This window comes from Myotis nattereri (genome assembly GCF_964212035.1).
Source record: "Myotis nattereri genome assembly, chromosome: 3".
In the NCBI taxonomy this organism is placed as follows: Eukaryota; Metazoa; Chordata; class Mammalia; order Chiroptera; family Vespertilionidae; genus Myotis; species Myotis nattereri.
The window spans coordinates 63937978-63953067 of record NC_138077.1 but is presented as its reverse complement, the minus strand read 5'-3'; the positions used below and the strand labels follow the sequence as shown (position 1 = coordinate 63953067).

Here is a 15090-nt window from a genome sequence, read left to right as displayed (position 1 = left end):
TCACAACAACAAAAGCAAAGCTTGCTCCTCTGAAAAAATGTAAGGGGAGCTTCAGAAATGTCAGTGTCTCATACCTCCCAGCAACTGTGTTGGATTGGTCATCCCTGGACACCAGGGTGGCAGTAGAGCTGAGTTCAAAGGGACACAAGCCGAGAAAAGCAGTCATAAAGAGTGACAATGTGCACCTACTGGGAGAGATAGCTATGGGAAGGCAGGAGGTGGGAATATTATCTGGCCATTGGGTGAGGGGAAGACTTCCTTGGGTAGCTTTTGAGAAGAATTTCTCCAGGAATAGGAAGAGTCCAGGGTAGGAATAAAATTAATAGTCTGTATGTATTAGACATTTACTCTGCACTAGATATTATCCTCAGTGTATGGGGCACTAGGATGAGACAGACCCACAAGTGGATCTGCTTTTATTGCACTGTGAGAACTAAAATTGATGGATTACACATGGGACCTGTAAGGAGAGGACCGCTGTCCCTAGGGCTGGTGTCTGGAAGAAATTAGTAGCTATCCTGTAAGTAAGATACAGGAAACCAGAAGTCCTGCCTGTTGTACAAAATTTTACTAAGCTTATTTAGTTGAAGAGATTTCAGGTCAATAATTTAGCTTCTGTAAACTCCAGGACCTCCTGCCATTTAGAAACTAGATTTTGTGTGTCAAATGGCTATGTGCAATGCCACAGACCAACCGTGAGCAGTATTAAGGGAAGTAAAGAAGGAGCAATTGCAGAATCCAGCTGGTGAGCTACTGTAAACAGGAGAAACTGTTTGGTCTCTCCTGTTTACTGCTCTAGCTTCTCAGTGCCCTGCAACAAATACCTGTTAGCCACTGAGTAAAAGAATCAATAAAATGCTGGTAGGAGATAATTACCAGCACTGGGATTTTTTTTTTTTATATATATATTGGTACTCAAGACCCATTTCATTACAATAATCTATTCAGCCATGAATCATCTGAGCCATCCTGATCTCCTGACCTAATTCTAAACCCTGTGTTTTGAAAAGGAAGAGGGGTCAGTTTAAATAATGGGGAGTTTTCATAGTAGGCAAGTTTGGATGGAGTGACAAAGTTGATACTAGACCTTTCTCAGTACCACAAGTTTTGCTAGACAGACCTGGTGAGGTAATTTAATGTGGAGACTTCATCTTTTTAATATGATTACATTAAAGTAGAACAAGTTGTGTGAGCAGGTCAAGAGGAACAGTGGCTAGTTGTTATAATGTATTATAAACACTTACAAATGCTACCTCCCTGTCCCCATTTATTTTTTAAAAGTTTTATTGAATTTATTGGGTTGACATTGGTTAATAAAATTATATAGGTTTCAGGTATACAATTCTCTGTATATTGTATTGTGTGTTCAATAACCAAGTCAATTCTCCTTCCATCATTATTTTTACCCCCTTCTACACTCTCTTCTACCTCCTCTCACTCCCCTTTCCCTGTGATAGTCACCAAACTGTTGTCTGTGTCTATGAGGTTTTTTTCTTTGCTTAATCTCTTCACCCTTTTCACCTAGCCCTGCAACCCTTCTCCCCTCTGACAGCAGTCAGTCTGTTCTCTATCTATGAATCTGTTTCTATTTTTTTCAAAATTTATTTGTTCATTAGATTCCACATATGAGTGAAATCATATAGTATTTGTCTTTCTCTGACTGGCTTATTTCACTTAGCGTAATGATCTCCAGGTCCATCCAAGCTCTTGCAAAGGGTAAGGCTTCTTCTTTTTTAAAAACAGCTTATGAAATGTTGGTAAAAAGATGATTCCAAAGGAAACTGAAATTTGAATATACTTCCTGATTTGTAACTAACATCATTGGCAAAATTTGGAGAAATGTTAAGAGGGCAGAGTGTACCTGTGAGTTCCCACGTACTCATTCAGTAAACATTTACTGTATGTCTGACTAAGCTCATTATACTAGATTTTCATTAAGAGGTTTTTTTTTTTTTTAAATCTCTAGGTTCTGTCCATAATCTTCTATGGTTCACTCATCACTAGCAAAAGCTCACATTTTCATAAAAGCCTTTTCTTGAAAATTAGCAGTATTTTCTTCTCTCCTAAGCTACACTTTGGGGACAGTCAAAAAGGACCAATGTCAGACTAATTGCACCAATAATAAAAGGGCCCGGGCGGCTGGCTTTGATCTGGGGAACCATCTGTAATGCAGACCACTTTGATGTTCCACACAATGGAAGCATAAATATTTTCTATGTACTCCATGATTGGACTTTCAGAAATCTAATTAAGATGAAGGTCAATTAAGAGAAAATAAAATCTTAACTCCAAAAGTCAGAGAAGAGGTGGAAGATGATGGAATAGCTGTGTGTACATAAAAGAAGCTAACTAACCTAATTACAACTTGTATAAACACCCAGAGAAAGTGTCTTTCATGTGGAAAAAAAGGTCCTAAAGCATTTTATGACATTGCGATCATTAATGTGTCTTTGAAACACTCCCAGTGCTGGAAAAGAATAGGAATACTGACATTTCAAAACTCTATTACTAAAAAAAAAAAAAAAAAAAATTGCAGACAGCTCAGGGATAAAAGCACTTCAGACCTCATCAAATGCAGCCCCTTGCTTCTTGGAAATGAGTGCCATCGATGTCTCTGGTGGAGCTGCAGCTACTGGATTCTAGGCATGCGGTGCAGAAGGCTGCAAGGCTGGAGGAAGGCCCCTGGGTACAGTGCAGCCTGGCGTGGCTGGCTCGCCTTAGGCAAGTTTCCTCAGCAATCTATGCCTCCGTTTCCAAATTTTAAAGTCAAACCAATAATATTTATCTCATGAGTTTACTGTGAATATTAAATGACAAATGGAAATCCCTCCATCCAGTGCTGCACATTGTAGGTAATAAGAATTGAAAACTCCTCCTTCTCCTCCCCTTTTTCCTGAGAGCATGAGCTTTAGAATCAGACTTGGTCTGTGTCCCTTTCTTCTGCCTGCTGCTCATGTCACCTAGGAAAGGCCATTTTATGTCTTTGGGCTTCAGTGTCTGAAACTCTAACGTGGAATAAATTATATCTACCCTCCCCAGGAATTTATATAGACTCACTGGCACACAGGTAAAGGCATGGAGGATTTAGGATAACAAAAAGTTATCAGCCTAAAGCATACTTTCAAATAGGGGTTGTTTGTATCTGTGTCTTTGTGTCTGTGTGCCTCTGTGTGTTATTTGTGCATATGTGTATATTTCTGTGTATGTAGGAAATATTTGTATATTTCTGTGTATTAAATACAGAGAAGGAAAGAACTGTCGGGACGCCTCTTCGTCTCTGTCACTAGTCACAATTGTGTGATGTGAAAATGAATTTGAATGATGTGAAAAATCACTTCTCACTGAAAAGGGTAAACAAATTCTCTTTATTCATTTTTTTTTTTTTAGGTGGCACATGTCATATGGAACCACCCCTCCCCCAATCTTTTGAACTACATCTAAGGATTCTTTCATCTGAGAAGTTCAAAATATGCCCACTTACCTATGCATCTTTGAGAAATCTTTCTTTCTAATGCCCAAAGTAATCTCATACTTTGCAACAAATAGGTAACCAAAATTAACTTATCATGTATCTTAGCCCTCAGGGATACATGGTTTCTGACCACAGTGGCTTGAATTTGTTCCCAAGGCCAATTAGTTAAATAGCAGAGGATAAAATATGATCTTGGGTTATCCCCTCTGACAAACAATGCATTAAGGTAAAAGTTCCACTTAAAGCCAATATGAATTGTTGCTTTTTTCCAAAGTGGTCTGACCTTGGTCTCCACAAAGACTCAAATAGTGATTGCCAGAAATGCTAGTGCTCTCTGATCATGTTTTCTTAATTCTATAGTCTGAGTAAAAGGCAGAGTGTATTGTTAAATGTATTATGGGTTATATTTAGAGTTGGTCAAGTTGATTTATCAAATTCAAAGGCCAAGTCCTGCCCTTGGATGTGTCGAATGTATAAATGTGCATCCCTGACCAGAGGAACATCTGCTTGAAATGCAATGTTCTTTTGCTAATGGGATGTTTGGAGCTCATGTCAGGTGGAGGGCCCTGGGCACACAGCACCTGCTGCCATACTCACAGTTCACAGTGACCTTGACTTGTTTGACATCCGCCGAGGAGACCTCATTGGCTGCTTTGCACTCATATTTGCCTGACTGCTCCCTGGTGATGCCGAGGATCTCCAGATATTCTTCTTCTCCTTCAAATTCTCTTCCTGAAAAACAGAAGTTTGTATGATTGGTTTTTAAAGTTTAACATATGCAGCAGATTGCCTTTTTTTTTTTCTTTAGAAGCAAATAATCTACATGGCTTTTCAATCATCTGACAATGTGCTTTGTCTGAGGTCAACTCCACAGAAGCAGATTCCAAGACAAAAAGCCATGTGGGAGTTATTAAAGAGGAAGTCTTCTCAGGAAAACTGGTGGGGAAGTGGGAAGATGGGACCTGGAAAGAAAGAAGCCAAGCTATGGTGTAATGCCAAGTTCACAGAAGGCCTGCTGGCTCCATCCCTTGGGGAGCTCTGGGGATAGCACATGTCCCACTTCCAAGGCATCCTGACCAAGAGGCTAGAAGCTGGATTATATATTCACATCCCTCAGTCATTGGTTCAGGGCTTAGAACAAAGTGGGAGTTGAGGGGAGGTGTGCACAAGTTGTAAAGGGCTGACATCATCGATCACACCACACTGCAATGAGCTTTTTCAACCAAGGTTGTGTTAGAAGGAAACATGGCTTTTTTTTTGAGAAACTGCCACTCTTCTCCCCAGTGTATGTAGAATTCTGTTCACAAAGGTCACGTACAGAACCCTATTTTGCAGTTATGGTTTCCTTGTTCAGTGTGAAACTCCATCAGTCACTAAGACTTCCAGGCCATGGGCCAGATCCATGAGAATGTGCTGCTGATGGTGCATTTTCAGTACCACTGGCTTAAATAGTTGGGATTGACAGGCTTGTTTAATTCCCTTCATGAAGGGATTGAGGAGATAAATAATGAAGAGGTGGAGGGGGAAGAAAAGGAAAAGGGAACAGAGAAGGTAAAGTAGAAAAGAGGTTGAGCAGGGAGAGCTTGGCCAGAAAGGACCATGGACTTCAAATCTAGCTAAATTAAGCCCACTCACCCCCAAGTTGCAAAACTCCACTGCTGCTTGGGTTACAATAGAGCAGCTGGGAGAGTCTAAAGAACATAGTTCTGCCGTTCCGGTCATCCTAAACTAAATGGTAGCAATTAATAGCTCTGCTCAAATGCCACAAGCTGTTTCCCTTTTCTGGAAATTCCCTGATGGCCATATCAACATACCAGACAGCACAGAGACAAATCCATTGTCTAAATATGTCAACTAAGCCTGTTAAGTAGGCTCCCCATAGAACACACAGCCTCTTTGATAACAGTCTATAACACAACTGCCGGGAACACTCCAAACTTAAGTCTTCTGTCAATGTCTCTATTACTAGCTTTGAGGGAACTTTGTAATCTCATTAATAAAAAAAAAAAGGCAATGGTTATATAAAACTAGAGGCCCGGTGCACAAAAATTTGAGCACTCGGGGCGGGGGGGAGTCCCTCAGCCTGGCCTGTGCCCTCTCACAGTCTGGGACCCCTCCGGGGATGACCATCTGCTGGCTTAGGCCTGCTCCCCGGGGGATTGGGCCTAAGATGGCAATCAGACATCCCTCTGGCAGCCCGGCAGCCCTCGGGGGATGTCCACTTGCCAGTGGGGAGCAGACCTGAGCTGCAGTCAGACATCCTTAGTGCTGCTGAGGAGGCAGGAGAGGCTCCCACCACCACTGTACTGGCAGCCATCAGCCTGGCTTGTGGCTGAGCAGAGCTCCCCCATGTGGGAGCGCACTGACCACCAGAGGGAAGCTCCTGCATTGAGCGTCTGCCCCCTGGTGGTCAGTGTGTGTCATAGTGACCAGTCATGACCAGTCATTCCCAGTCTTTCTGCTGTTAGGGTCAGTTTGCATATTACCCTTTTACTATATAGGATAGAGGCCTGGTGCCCTGAACATCATTGATGTTTCTCTATCTCCCTTTCAGTGGGGGCTGGCTGGTTTGCCCTGAAGGGTGTCCTGGATCAGGGTGGGGGTTCCGTTTGGGTGCCTGGCCAGCCTGGGTGAGGGGATGATGGCGGTTTGCAGCTGGTCACACCCCCTTCAGGGTGGGGGTCCCTAATGGGGTGCCTGGCCAGTCTGGGTGAGGGGTTGAGGGCCGTTTTCAGGCTGGCGGGCGACTGAAGCTCCCAGCCTCTCCTTTTTTCTTTTTCTTTTTTATTCTGGGATTTATTTACCTTCTATAATTGAAACACTGTTGCCATCACTGGCGCTCCCAGCTCTGAGCCTGTGGCCAGCTGAAAGCAGGTGTCTGGGGTTTGTTTAGCTTCTATAATTGAAACATTGTTGCTTTTGGGCTCAGAGCCAGGCCGGGGAAGGCGGGGAACCTTGGCTTCCTCCATCACTGGAGCAAGCAAGCCTCATGTTCGCTTTAGCTGCATGGCTGCCGGCCGCCATCTTTGTTGGCAGTTAGTTTGCATATTGCCCTGATTAGCCAATGGGAAGCGTAGTGGATGTATGGTTAATTACCCTTTTTGTCTTTTATTAGATAGGATTATGTTCTGAAGTCCTAAATATTATCTAGCACACACTTCTAATAAAAAGTGTTTTAGAATACATTTATAAGTATATAGCTACATATCCTATATAATAAAGTGCTAATATGGTAATTAGACTGGATGGCAGAATGACCTTCTAAAAGGACCTTCCAGATTGACCAGTGGGCAGGGGTTGGGCCGCAGGGCTGTGAGGCAGCTGGGGTGCAAGGGCTGAGCCCCTTGAACAAATTTCATGCATTGGGCCTCTAGTTATTTATAAAAGGCTTTTTTCCCTTCCCTTATGTTTGTTTCCCCTTTTCTTTTCTCCATATTCAAGCAAGTAGTCAGACCTGACTTCATAGGTCACAGAAGTGGAATATGGTAAAAATGGAAACAGAAACCTCTGGAAGGGTAATAGTCCACTATATTGGATTAGATGGACAGGATTTTTGTATCTATGGACTGAGAGTCATGTCAACTAGCTGAGACTAAGACTCTTCTAGCTAAACATAAATGCCCAGTTGGTGTGGCTCAGTGGCTGAGCATGACTAGGAGGTCAAGGTTCCGGGTCAGGTCACATGCTTGGGTTGCAGGATCAGTCCCTAGTAGAGGGTGTGTAGGAGGCAGCCAATCAATGATTCTTTCTCATCATTGATGTTTCTCTATCTCCCTTTCTCTTCCTCTCTGAAATCAATATATTGTAAAAAATAAAAATAAAAGTAAACATAAATACTCTGAAGACCCATGGCAGCTCTGACTGTTGAGGCCAAAAAGTTGTAAGCTCATTAAAAACTGTAGTGCAGAGGGGAAATTGACAGTAAGACATGATTACTGATTTTGAGGATAATGATGTATTGAAATAAAAAAGAGTTAAATACGATTTCAGAATGTTTTAGGATTTCTTTCTTACACCCATCAACCTTATTCCGAAGTGGGTACAGATGTGAGTAAAAGAAAAAGAGAACAAGTATGGTCATCTTAGAAATGGCTAACAACACTGAATTCTTCCCAACTCCTATAAAATACCTAGAAATGGTAAGTTATAGGTCCCAAACTTGCATTTTGAATGTCTGATATAGACCAGTTCCAGGAGAGAAAAATATAATTTTAGCAGCAGTACCACCTAAGGCCCTACCAGTTTGGGAAGACAGCACCATAAGAGTGAACATTATGGTGAACTAGAGAAAATAAAACAATATTTATTTGGTTTTGGACCTGGGATTCTTCTATGTCAATGTATTAATAATTTCATTTCTTCCTGATAAGCAGATAATAGAACAGATTCTTACAGGATGGCTTTTTCAAACCCACATCTCTAAGAATTTTCTCCATTCCTATCTAAGGATAAAGGGGGAGTTTTCCCTTAAATGCCCCACCCATAAAGTAGGAAGATCATTTTTACTTCTCCCGTGATAACTCATCCACTCTCTAGCTGCCTCCACCACAAGCACACAACATACATAGCTGTTTCAGTAGAGTGAGGAGTCTCAAAGTACAACTCAAATGGAGGAAAGAGAAACTAGCCTGATGAAAATGTAAACTATTAAATAACATCTTTGAGCCCTCCTTCTTTTCATTCTGCCTTTATCCCTTGCATCCTCTAGTTGAAACTCTTGTACTGCATTTTTGTGTGTGTATAATATGCTATTTTTTTCCTAAAATTGTTAGATTGAAAATTGACTGGCATCTTATACAAGGAAGTCAGCTGAGGGGGGAGCTATGCCCCTGCACAGCTGCCCATACCTTGTCAAACAGGCTTCCTCCAATCATGAGCCTTATTGTTACTGATGTCAGCTGATGCCATAATTGGAGGTGGAGGTGGAAGAGGAGAGTGCACAGATGCAACAGGGACTGGAGTGTTCTGAGCCCATAAAGATGTCAAAAAAATAAAGAGATAAATACTGGTAAGTGATTGTCTTACTCTGCAAAATTCAAACTGAATGTAATCAGCTATGCAAAAGAGCATGGGAATAGAGCTGCAGAGAGACAATTTGGACCTCCTGCCACTGAGTGGATGACCAGACAGTGGAGAAAACAGGAAGAACAACTCCTTAAGATGCCAAAAAGAAGAAGGCCTTAAGAGAAAAACTCAAAATGTTTAAAATATTGATTTCTTTTTTTAAAATATATTTTATTGATTTTTTACAGAGAGGAAGGGAGAGGAATAGAGAGTTAGAAACATCGATCAGCTGCCTTCTGCACACCCTCTACTGGGGATGTGCCCGCAACCAAGGGACATGCCCTTGACGGGAATCGAACCTGGACCCTTCAGTCCGTAGGCCGAAGCTCTATCCACTGAGCCAAACCAGTTAGGGCATGATTTCTTAATTTTGTATTGGAAAAGTGGGGGCACCTTATACACAGAAAAATACGGTACTTCCTAGCACCTCATGCTAGATGTTTTCACTTGCATCCACAGGGGACTTTGACCACAACATATTGTCGCTCCTATTTCACTTGAGAATTTCTCATTAATCCACTGTGATTTGAGAGGAAATGGGAGCTTTGCTGTTGTTGAAAAGCCAGAGAACCACATTGTAAATTGCTCAGGAACCGTGCTTTACTTTTGAAGTCCCATGAACCAGCCCAAGGTTTGACAGGATTAGTTACTCCATACATGTCGAAACACAAACAAAAACTAGAGTCAGGTTCAAGACATCTTATAGCTTAAGAGAACAGAGCTAAGTGTTAAAAAGTGGCTAAGTAGTTCTGTAAGAGAAGCTGTGTATAATTCCACTCCCCTTTCCCCCCCCTCCATTGCTAGTTTTTTTTATTTTTTAACTTATCATTATTGTTGAAAGTATTACAGATGTCCCTCTTTCCCCCCAACTCCTCCCACCCTTCTTCACCACACTATTGTCTGTGTCCATGAGTTATGCATATATGCATATACATTCTTTGGTTAATCTCTTCCCTATCCCCTCCCTCCCCCCTTCACTCCCTTTTAATGATCCTAATAAGAATACTCTTTTACTGGGAAGGACGGATGTGCTTGGTACTCTGCTCTACAAGGCTGGGCGGGGCACCTCTGGTCATGTCCTGAGGATGTATCTGCTGTGTGCAGTTATTATTTCAGAAAAAGGTGCAGAGACAACAACAGAGCCCCTGGTGGAAACAGAACAATGCCATTTCTTTCATCTGAGCAACTGCAATTGCTTGTTTCAAGGCATAGAATGTGTTGTGTTAGTCTTGAGTCACAAAATTCTAAAATGCACTCAGATTCTCTTGTTCCTCACCCTTTGCTCCAAAAGTGTCTGCCTGTATGGGAAACACCTTTTTTTTTTTTTTTTTGCATTTTTTCAGTTCACTCTGACCAGCTGCTCTTAACCCAAGTGTCCTGTCACCATTTCCTTTCACTCGCTCAGCCTTAAGAAGGCTCTCAGGCCTTAACCTGTGGTTCAGTTCTCTGTGGAATGAAGCCCTGTGGCTACAACCTGGGCTCTTCTCTTGTTCCTATTATTTTCTGCCCTTGTATAAATGTTTACTTGAAATGCAAATTTCAATATTCTGCTGTTTTAAACATCTCAACCTATTTCCACAAGCTTGCTCACATCGCCGAGTGTTATATTTATTCTGGGATCAGTGTTTAGTTTAAATCCCCCTTTGCTTAATGTGCTTTTGTGTCTCCTGGCAAGATGCAGTTACCAGGCTCAATAACCCCTCGTCCCCCTCGGTGTATGCACCTTTCAAGCTCCTGTGCATAACATGCTTATCTCTTTAGTCACTGTTTACTTGTACATATTCTTTTAATATTTTGTCATAGAGCTAATGGCAAGAGGAAACTGTTCTCTTCTGAGCTTTCCTGACACAGAGGAAATCAGCCAGGAATACTCCAATTAGAGTATGCCAGGTGCTGCCTTCCAAGCCAGTGCCGTCAGAGTACTGACCCTGCTTCAGTGAAACTTGTAGAGATCACAGCCAAAATGTTGGTTTGTTTAGATTTCCAAGGTCAAGCAGGAGTTTGTAAGCAAGCAGCTACTTACAACTAAATACATTTTGCCCTGGCTGGTGTGGCTCAGTTGGTTGGGCATTGTCCCTGCACTGAAAGGTTGCCTTTTAGATCCCCAGTCAGGGCACATGCCAGGGTTGTAGGCTCTATTCCTGGTGGGGGGCATGCAGGAGGCAGTAGATCAATGTTTTTATCTCATATCGATGTTCTCTCCAGCTCTCATCCTCTCTCTATAAAAATATCAATAAAATGAAATTCCATGGCACTTCCCTTTCTCACTTTCTCCTGTTCTCTGTCCTTTCTCTTCCTCTCCCCTTCCATCTTCTCTTATCTTCTTCCCTTCCCTTCCCTTCCCTTCCCTTCCCTTCCCTTCCCTTCCCTTCCCTTCCCTTGCCTTCCCTTCCCTTCCCTTCCCTTCCCTTCCCTTCCCTTCCCTTCCCTTCCCTTCCCTTCTCTTCTCTTCTCTCTCTCTCTCTCTCTCTCTCTCTCTCTCTCTCTCTCTCTCTCCACACATACACACATACACTACACACACACACATTCACACACACACAGACACACACACAGCTATTTATTTGCATATAACCTTCCATTCTATCTTTTAGGAAACAACATACAAATTCACTAGCACCCAAATATTTGCTCACTAAATAGAGCAGACCTATTTTTGAAAATTCCCCAGGACATGACAGCCAGTCCTTTATTTAAAAAAAAAATTAAGAGCTTACTACCTCAATAATAATTATGGTATTTGCTGTTCTTTTCTTTTATTTGAGATACAACAAATGAAATATAGGAAACTTGTGAAATTTGAGTGTTTTACGACTTTGAAAAGCTAGAATCCCAAAGATTGTTATATGTTAGAAAACTGATGAATCTTTTTTTTTAATATTCTGAGAAGAGTCTTATAAATATATATATCTCTGTAGATCATTTTTTCACTGAAAGGAAAATGTGTGTGTTTGAAATGGGGTTGACATTCCCTTTACTCACCTGAATTTGAGTATTTACAAGTAGTGGCTGTAAACACAATAGTTATAAACACAAACACATACAGATTAATGAAAAGCAAACAAGTGGAACTTGTTTTGCAGATTGTGTATGTGTGTGCATGTGTGTGTTTGTGTGGGTCTGTGGTTGAAAGGGGAGTGAAAAGGGAGGATAGAAGCAATCTATAAACTTCTGTCTCTAAAAAGAAAAGAAGATTGTGAATCAGTTATGTCATTTGAAGTTGCCTGTGCTAGCTTCAAATGCTATAACAAGTTTCTGTTCTTACAGTACATTTCACATTTCCCCCCCTAAGGACATACTCAACTGTTCCTGTTTTTATTATTTCCCTACTTCTTCTTCTTCTTATTTTTTTTTTTTTTGCACTTTACATTCTACACAAACATACTAAAAACAAAATAAAACAAAAAAATGAAGCTAGAGAGAAAGAAAATAAACCTAGAAAAAAAATGCCTGCAATGGGTTTTTATATTTCCTGCTATGTCTTTCCAAATCCTTTGAAGATTTTGTTTCTCAGCTTCACATCCCACCTGAGAGATCCTTTAGATAGAGCAGTGGTTCCCAACCTTTTTTTAGCCATGCCCCATCTAAGCATCTCTAAAATCCTGATGCCCTCAACCTTTGACATATAGTTCTTATTATTAAAAAAAAACGAACTCCTATTCACATGGAGAACATCCAAAGGGCCATTAACTTGATCTAATAAGCTTCCAAAGAACATGGCATCCATCAAAGAAAAAAATAAAAGAACAAAAGTACAGTTGAAGTACTGAGGAAGAAATCACTAAGAAATTGTTAATAATAATATGAAGTGATACAAAAAATAGCAAATAAAGTTTCAAAATAGAGAACTGAAATGCATAAATATGTCACAATGTATATTTATATGCTATATATGAGGTCCCCTAGAACCATAAAAAACTGCAAAAAATTCACTGTTAATAAATCGTTCTCAAATTACTCCCCTTAAAAATCAAATTGCCCCTCCTGTGAGATGTGTGCTCCACATTGGGAACCACTGCTTTAGAGTTTGATAATGTTTCTGACCAAAGGCTGAATCCACTCTTTATTGCTACCTCTCATCACCCATCAAGGGAAGCATGAAGAGTGAACTGATTCATGATTGAAAGAAGGCAGGTGTTGAGGACAGGCACAATTGCCAAAAGCAGCAATCATAGGAAATTGGGAGACACAGAGAAGAGCAAAGAATGAAGAGAATGGAAGGGGTTGGGGGGCAAAGAAGTGACATAATGTAGATGAATTTAAGAAAGAGAAGAATAAAAATGAAAAAAGGAAGTTCTCTAAAGAAAGAGTCATTTGACTATTAAGATATGCGAGCTACGTGGAAGAGAAGGGGTAGGTTACTCTGCTGTAGATCTGCTTCCTGATCAAATAGTAAGACACAACAGGGTGTAAAAACTGGCCCCATGCCTTCTGCAGCCCCAAAGGGTGGAGTTAGTACCAAGAAACCGGAGGCAAGCACAGTGCCAGGAAAGATCCACAAATGGCTTTGGCTCTACGAATAAGCATGGGCCAAATGAAGGACGCCCTGGCATTATTTTCCTGGCATCCAAAGAGATTCAATTCATTATTGCATTTTTCCTTCCACATACAAAAATAAGCAACCTGACAGAGTTTGAGCTCAGAAACCCACTGGAGGCTGCCATCCACACATCCTTTCCAGTCGTGGGCCATGGCATTTTGTTAGTAACATCTAACCGTTACCACTTACTTGGTGTCAGTATTTAGAAACTGTTCTGCCCCTCCAAATGCTAGGCTGGAAAACAGGACCCCCTGTGTTTGGTTCTCTGAAGAGCAATTATATTGATAATAGCTATCATTCCATTGTAGGGGCCACATCTGGTTTTGCTCATCACTGTACCCCATTGTGCAGCACAATGTTGGATGCTGGTATGTTCCATAAATATTGCAGAATGACTGTTGAATGAGTTACCACTTAAATAAACATGGTCTAGGCACTGTGCTGGGTGACTTGAATATTTCCTTATTTAATTCACAGTACTGTTAAGATTGCTTAAAGACAAAGAAACACAGGAACCCCTTTTAAAGTAGGCCCTTAAGGAATGTGCCCACGTTGATAATGTTACTAAGGGAGAGCAGAGGTTTGAATGAGGTCCGTGAACTTTTGAAGCCCATGATCCTAAGGAGGCGTGACGATTTTCACCATTAGAATGCCAGGAGGTACTAGAGTTGGCTGAGCTCTTAGCCCTCAGAATCTGCTCGATTTCTGTTCCTGAGTATACCGGGAAGTCAAGAACAGGACAGTTGGGGCATTTCCAAAGCAAAGCAGCTCAGTTATAGACAGCCATCAGCTTTGAAGTTTGTACTCTTCACTTAAATTCTTTACTGAGAAAATCAAATAAAGCAATAAGCGAAAAAACAGTTGGTATTTAAAAGTTTAGTCCCACCCACTTATTTACAGAGCCACCCCTGGGAAACAACAATATAAAGCATTGATACACATAAATGCCAGCAGCCAGCAAAGGAGCTACAGGAGCAGTGTAGAGTGGACTTATATTAGGAAAGACTTCCTGGGAGAAGTGAGTTTTCAGGAAGTTGAAAATCACCAGGAGAGAGAATCAGAGTTGCCTAGTTGTGAGAGGGTGTGGCAGGCTGGAATGCCAGCCTGAAATAGAGCTCCCTGCACAGGAGAGATAAGCAGTGAGGGGACAGTGGGACATACTCTAGGGTGGGAGAGGTGGTGTGAAGACTGAATTTGCTGTGTTCAGTACCTTTGCATCTCAATAATGGTACAGTGAAACCTTTCAGCATCCACAAAGTACTGAGTAAAATTGACATCTTGTATAACATCCTTCCCTCTCTCCTCCCTCCCTTCCTGCCTTCCTTTTCTGGAGTCAACATGTATAAGCAGGGAATCCCATGGAAATTCTATTTGTTTAAAGTCCTTTCTGTATCAACACCAGAGACTCTGGGTGAGAATTTATTGGCACTGAGACCTAACATGTACTGTGATACGCCATCCTGTGACTTGCTGTGAAAGTGAAGATGGTTCTTCAAGGATGTCCAATAGTCCTCATCAGTCCTGAGCAACAGACAGTGGCTGCCTAGGGCATGATGCTGAGAGGGACTCTGAGGTAGAGCCTGGGCTCAATGGGAAAGAGGCACAATGTCTGTGAAAGCAGAGGGAGTGTGCGCCCCCCACTAGGACCCTCACCACCCCGGGGTCTCCTGTAGTACACTTGAGTTTTCTTGGGTATGCAGAAATCTATTCTAAATGCAGTGTGTAGGTTTAAAGCTAGTGTCTTTCTGGGTTTGAATGCTGTTGGTACTTCTAAGGCAATTAGAAAGGAGTGTTTATTTTCGAGTGGAGATAATGAGCTTGACTCTTGATGTGGTTGGTATCAGTTTTTCTTAGAACATCCTGGGGAGCACATTTGATAGGCACTCAGAAATACGGAGTTGCTAAGAAACTGGGGTTAAATATGGATTAACTGTTTAATATATGCACTGATGGTCATTCAAACATGGTAGTAGGGACTGCAGAACACTTGTGTGATGTAGCATGATGTCACAGG

At 41.5% G+C, this 15090-nt stretch overlaps 1 protein-coding gene across 6 annotated transcripts in view; it reads right to left on the bottom strand.

The window, feature by feature from the left end:
* LSAMP (limbic system associated membrane protein) overlaps positions 1–15090 on the bottom strand; it is a 640943-nt gene that overhangs the window by 41982 nt on the left and 583871 nt on the right. For all 6 annotated transcript variants that reach the window (XM_081086904.1, XM_081086906.1, XM_081086905.1 and 3 more), the window contains exon 4: positions 4070–4204. In XM_081086904.1, coding sequence (XP_080943030.1) covers positions 4070–4204 — 135 coding nt within the window. The remainder of the gene's footprint in view (positions 1–4069; positions 4205–15090) is intronic.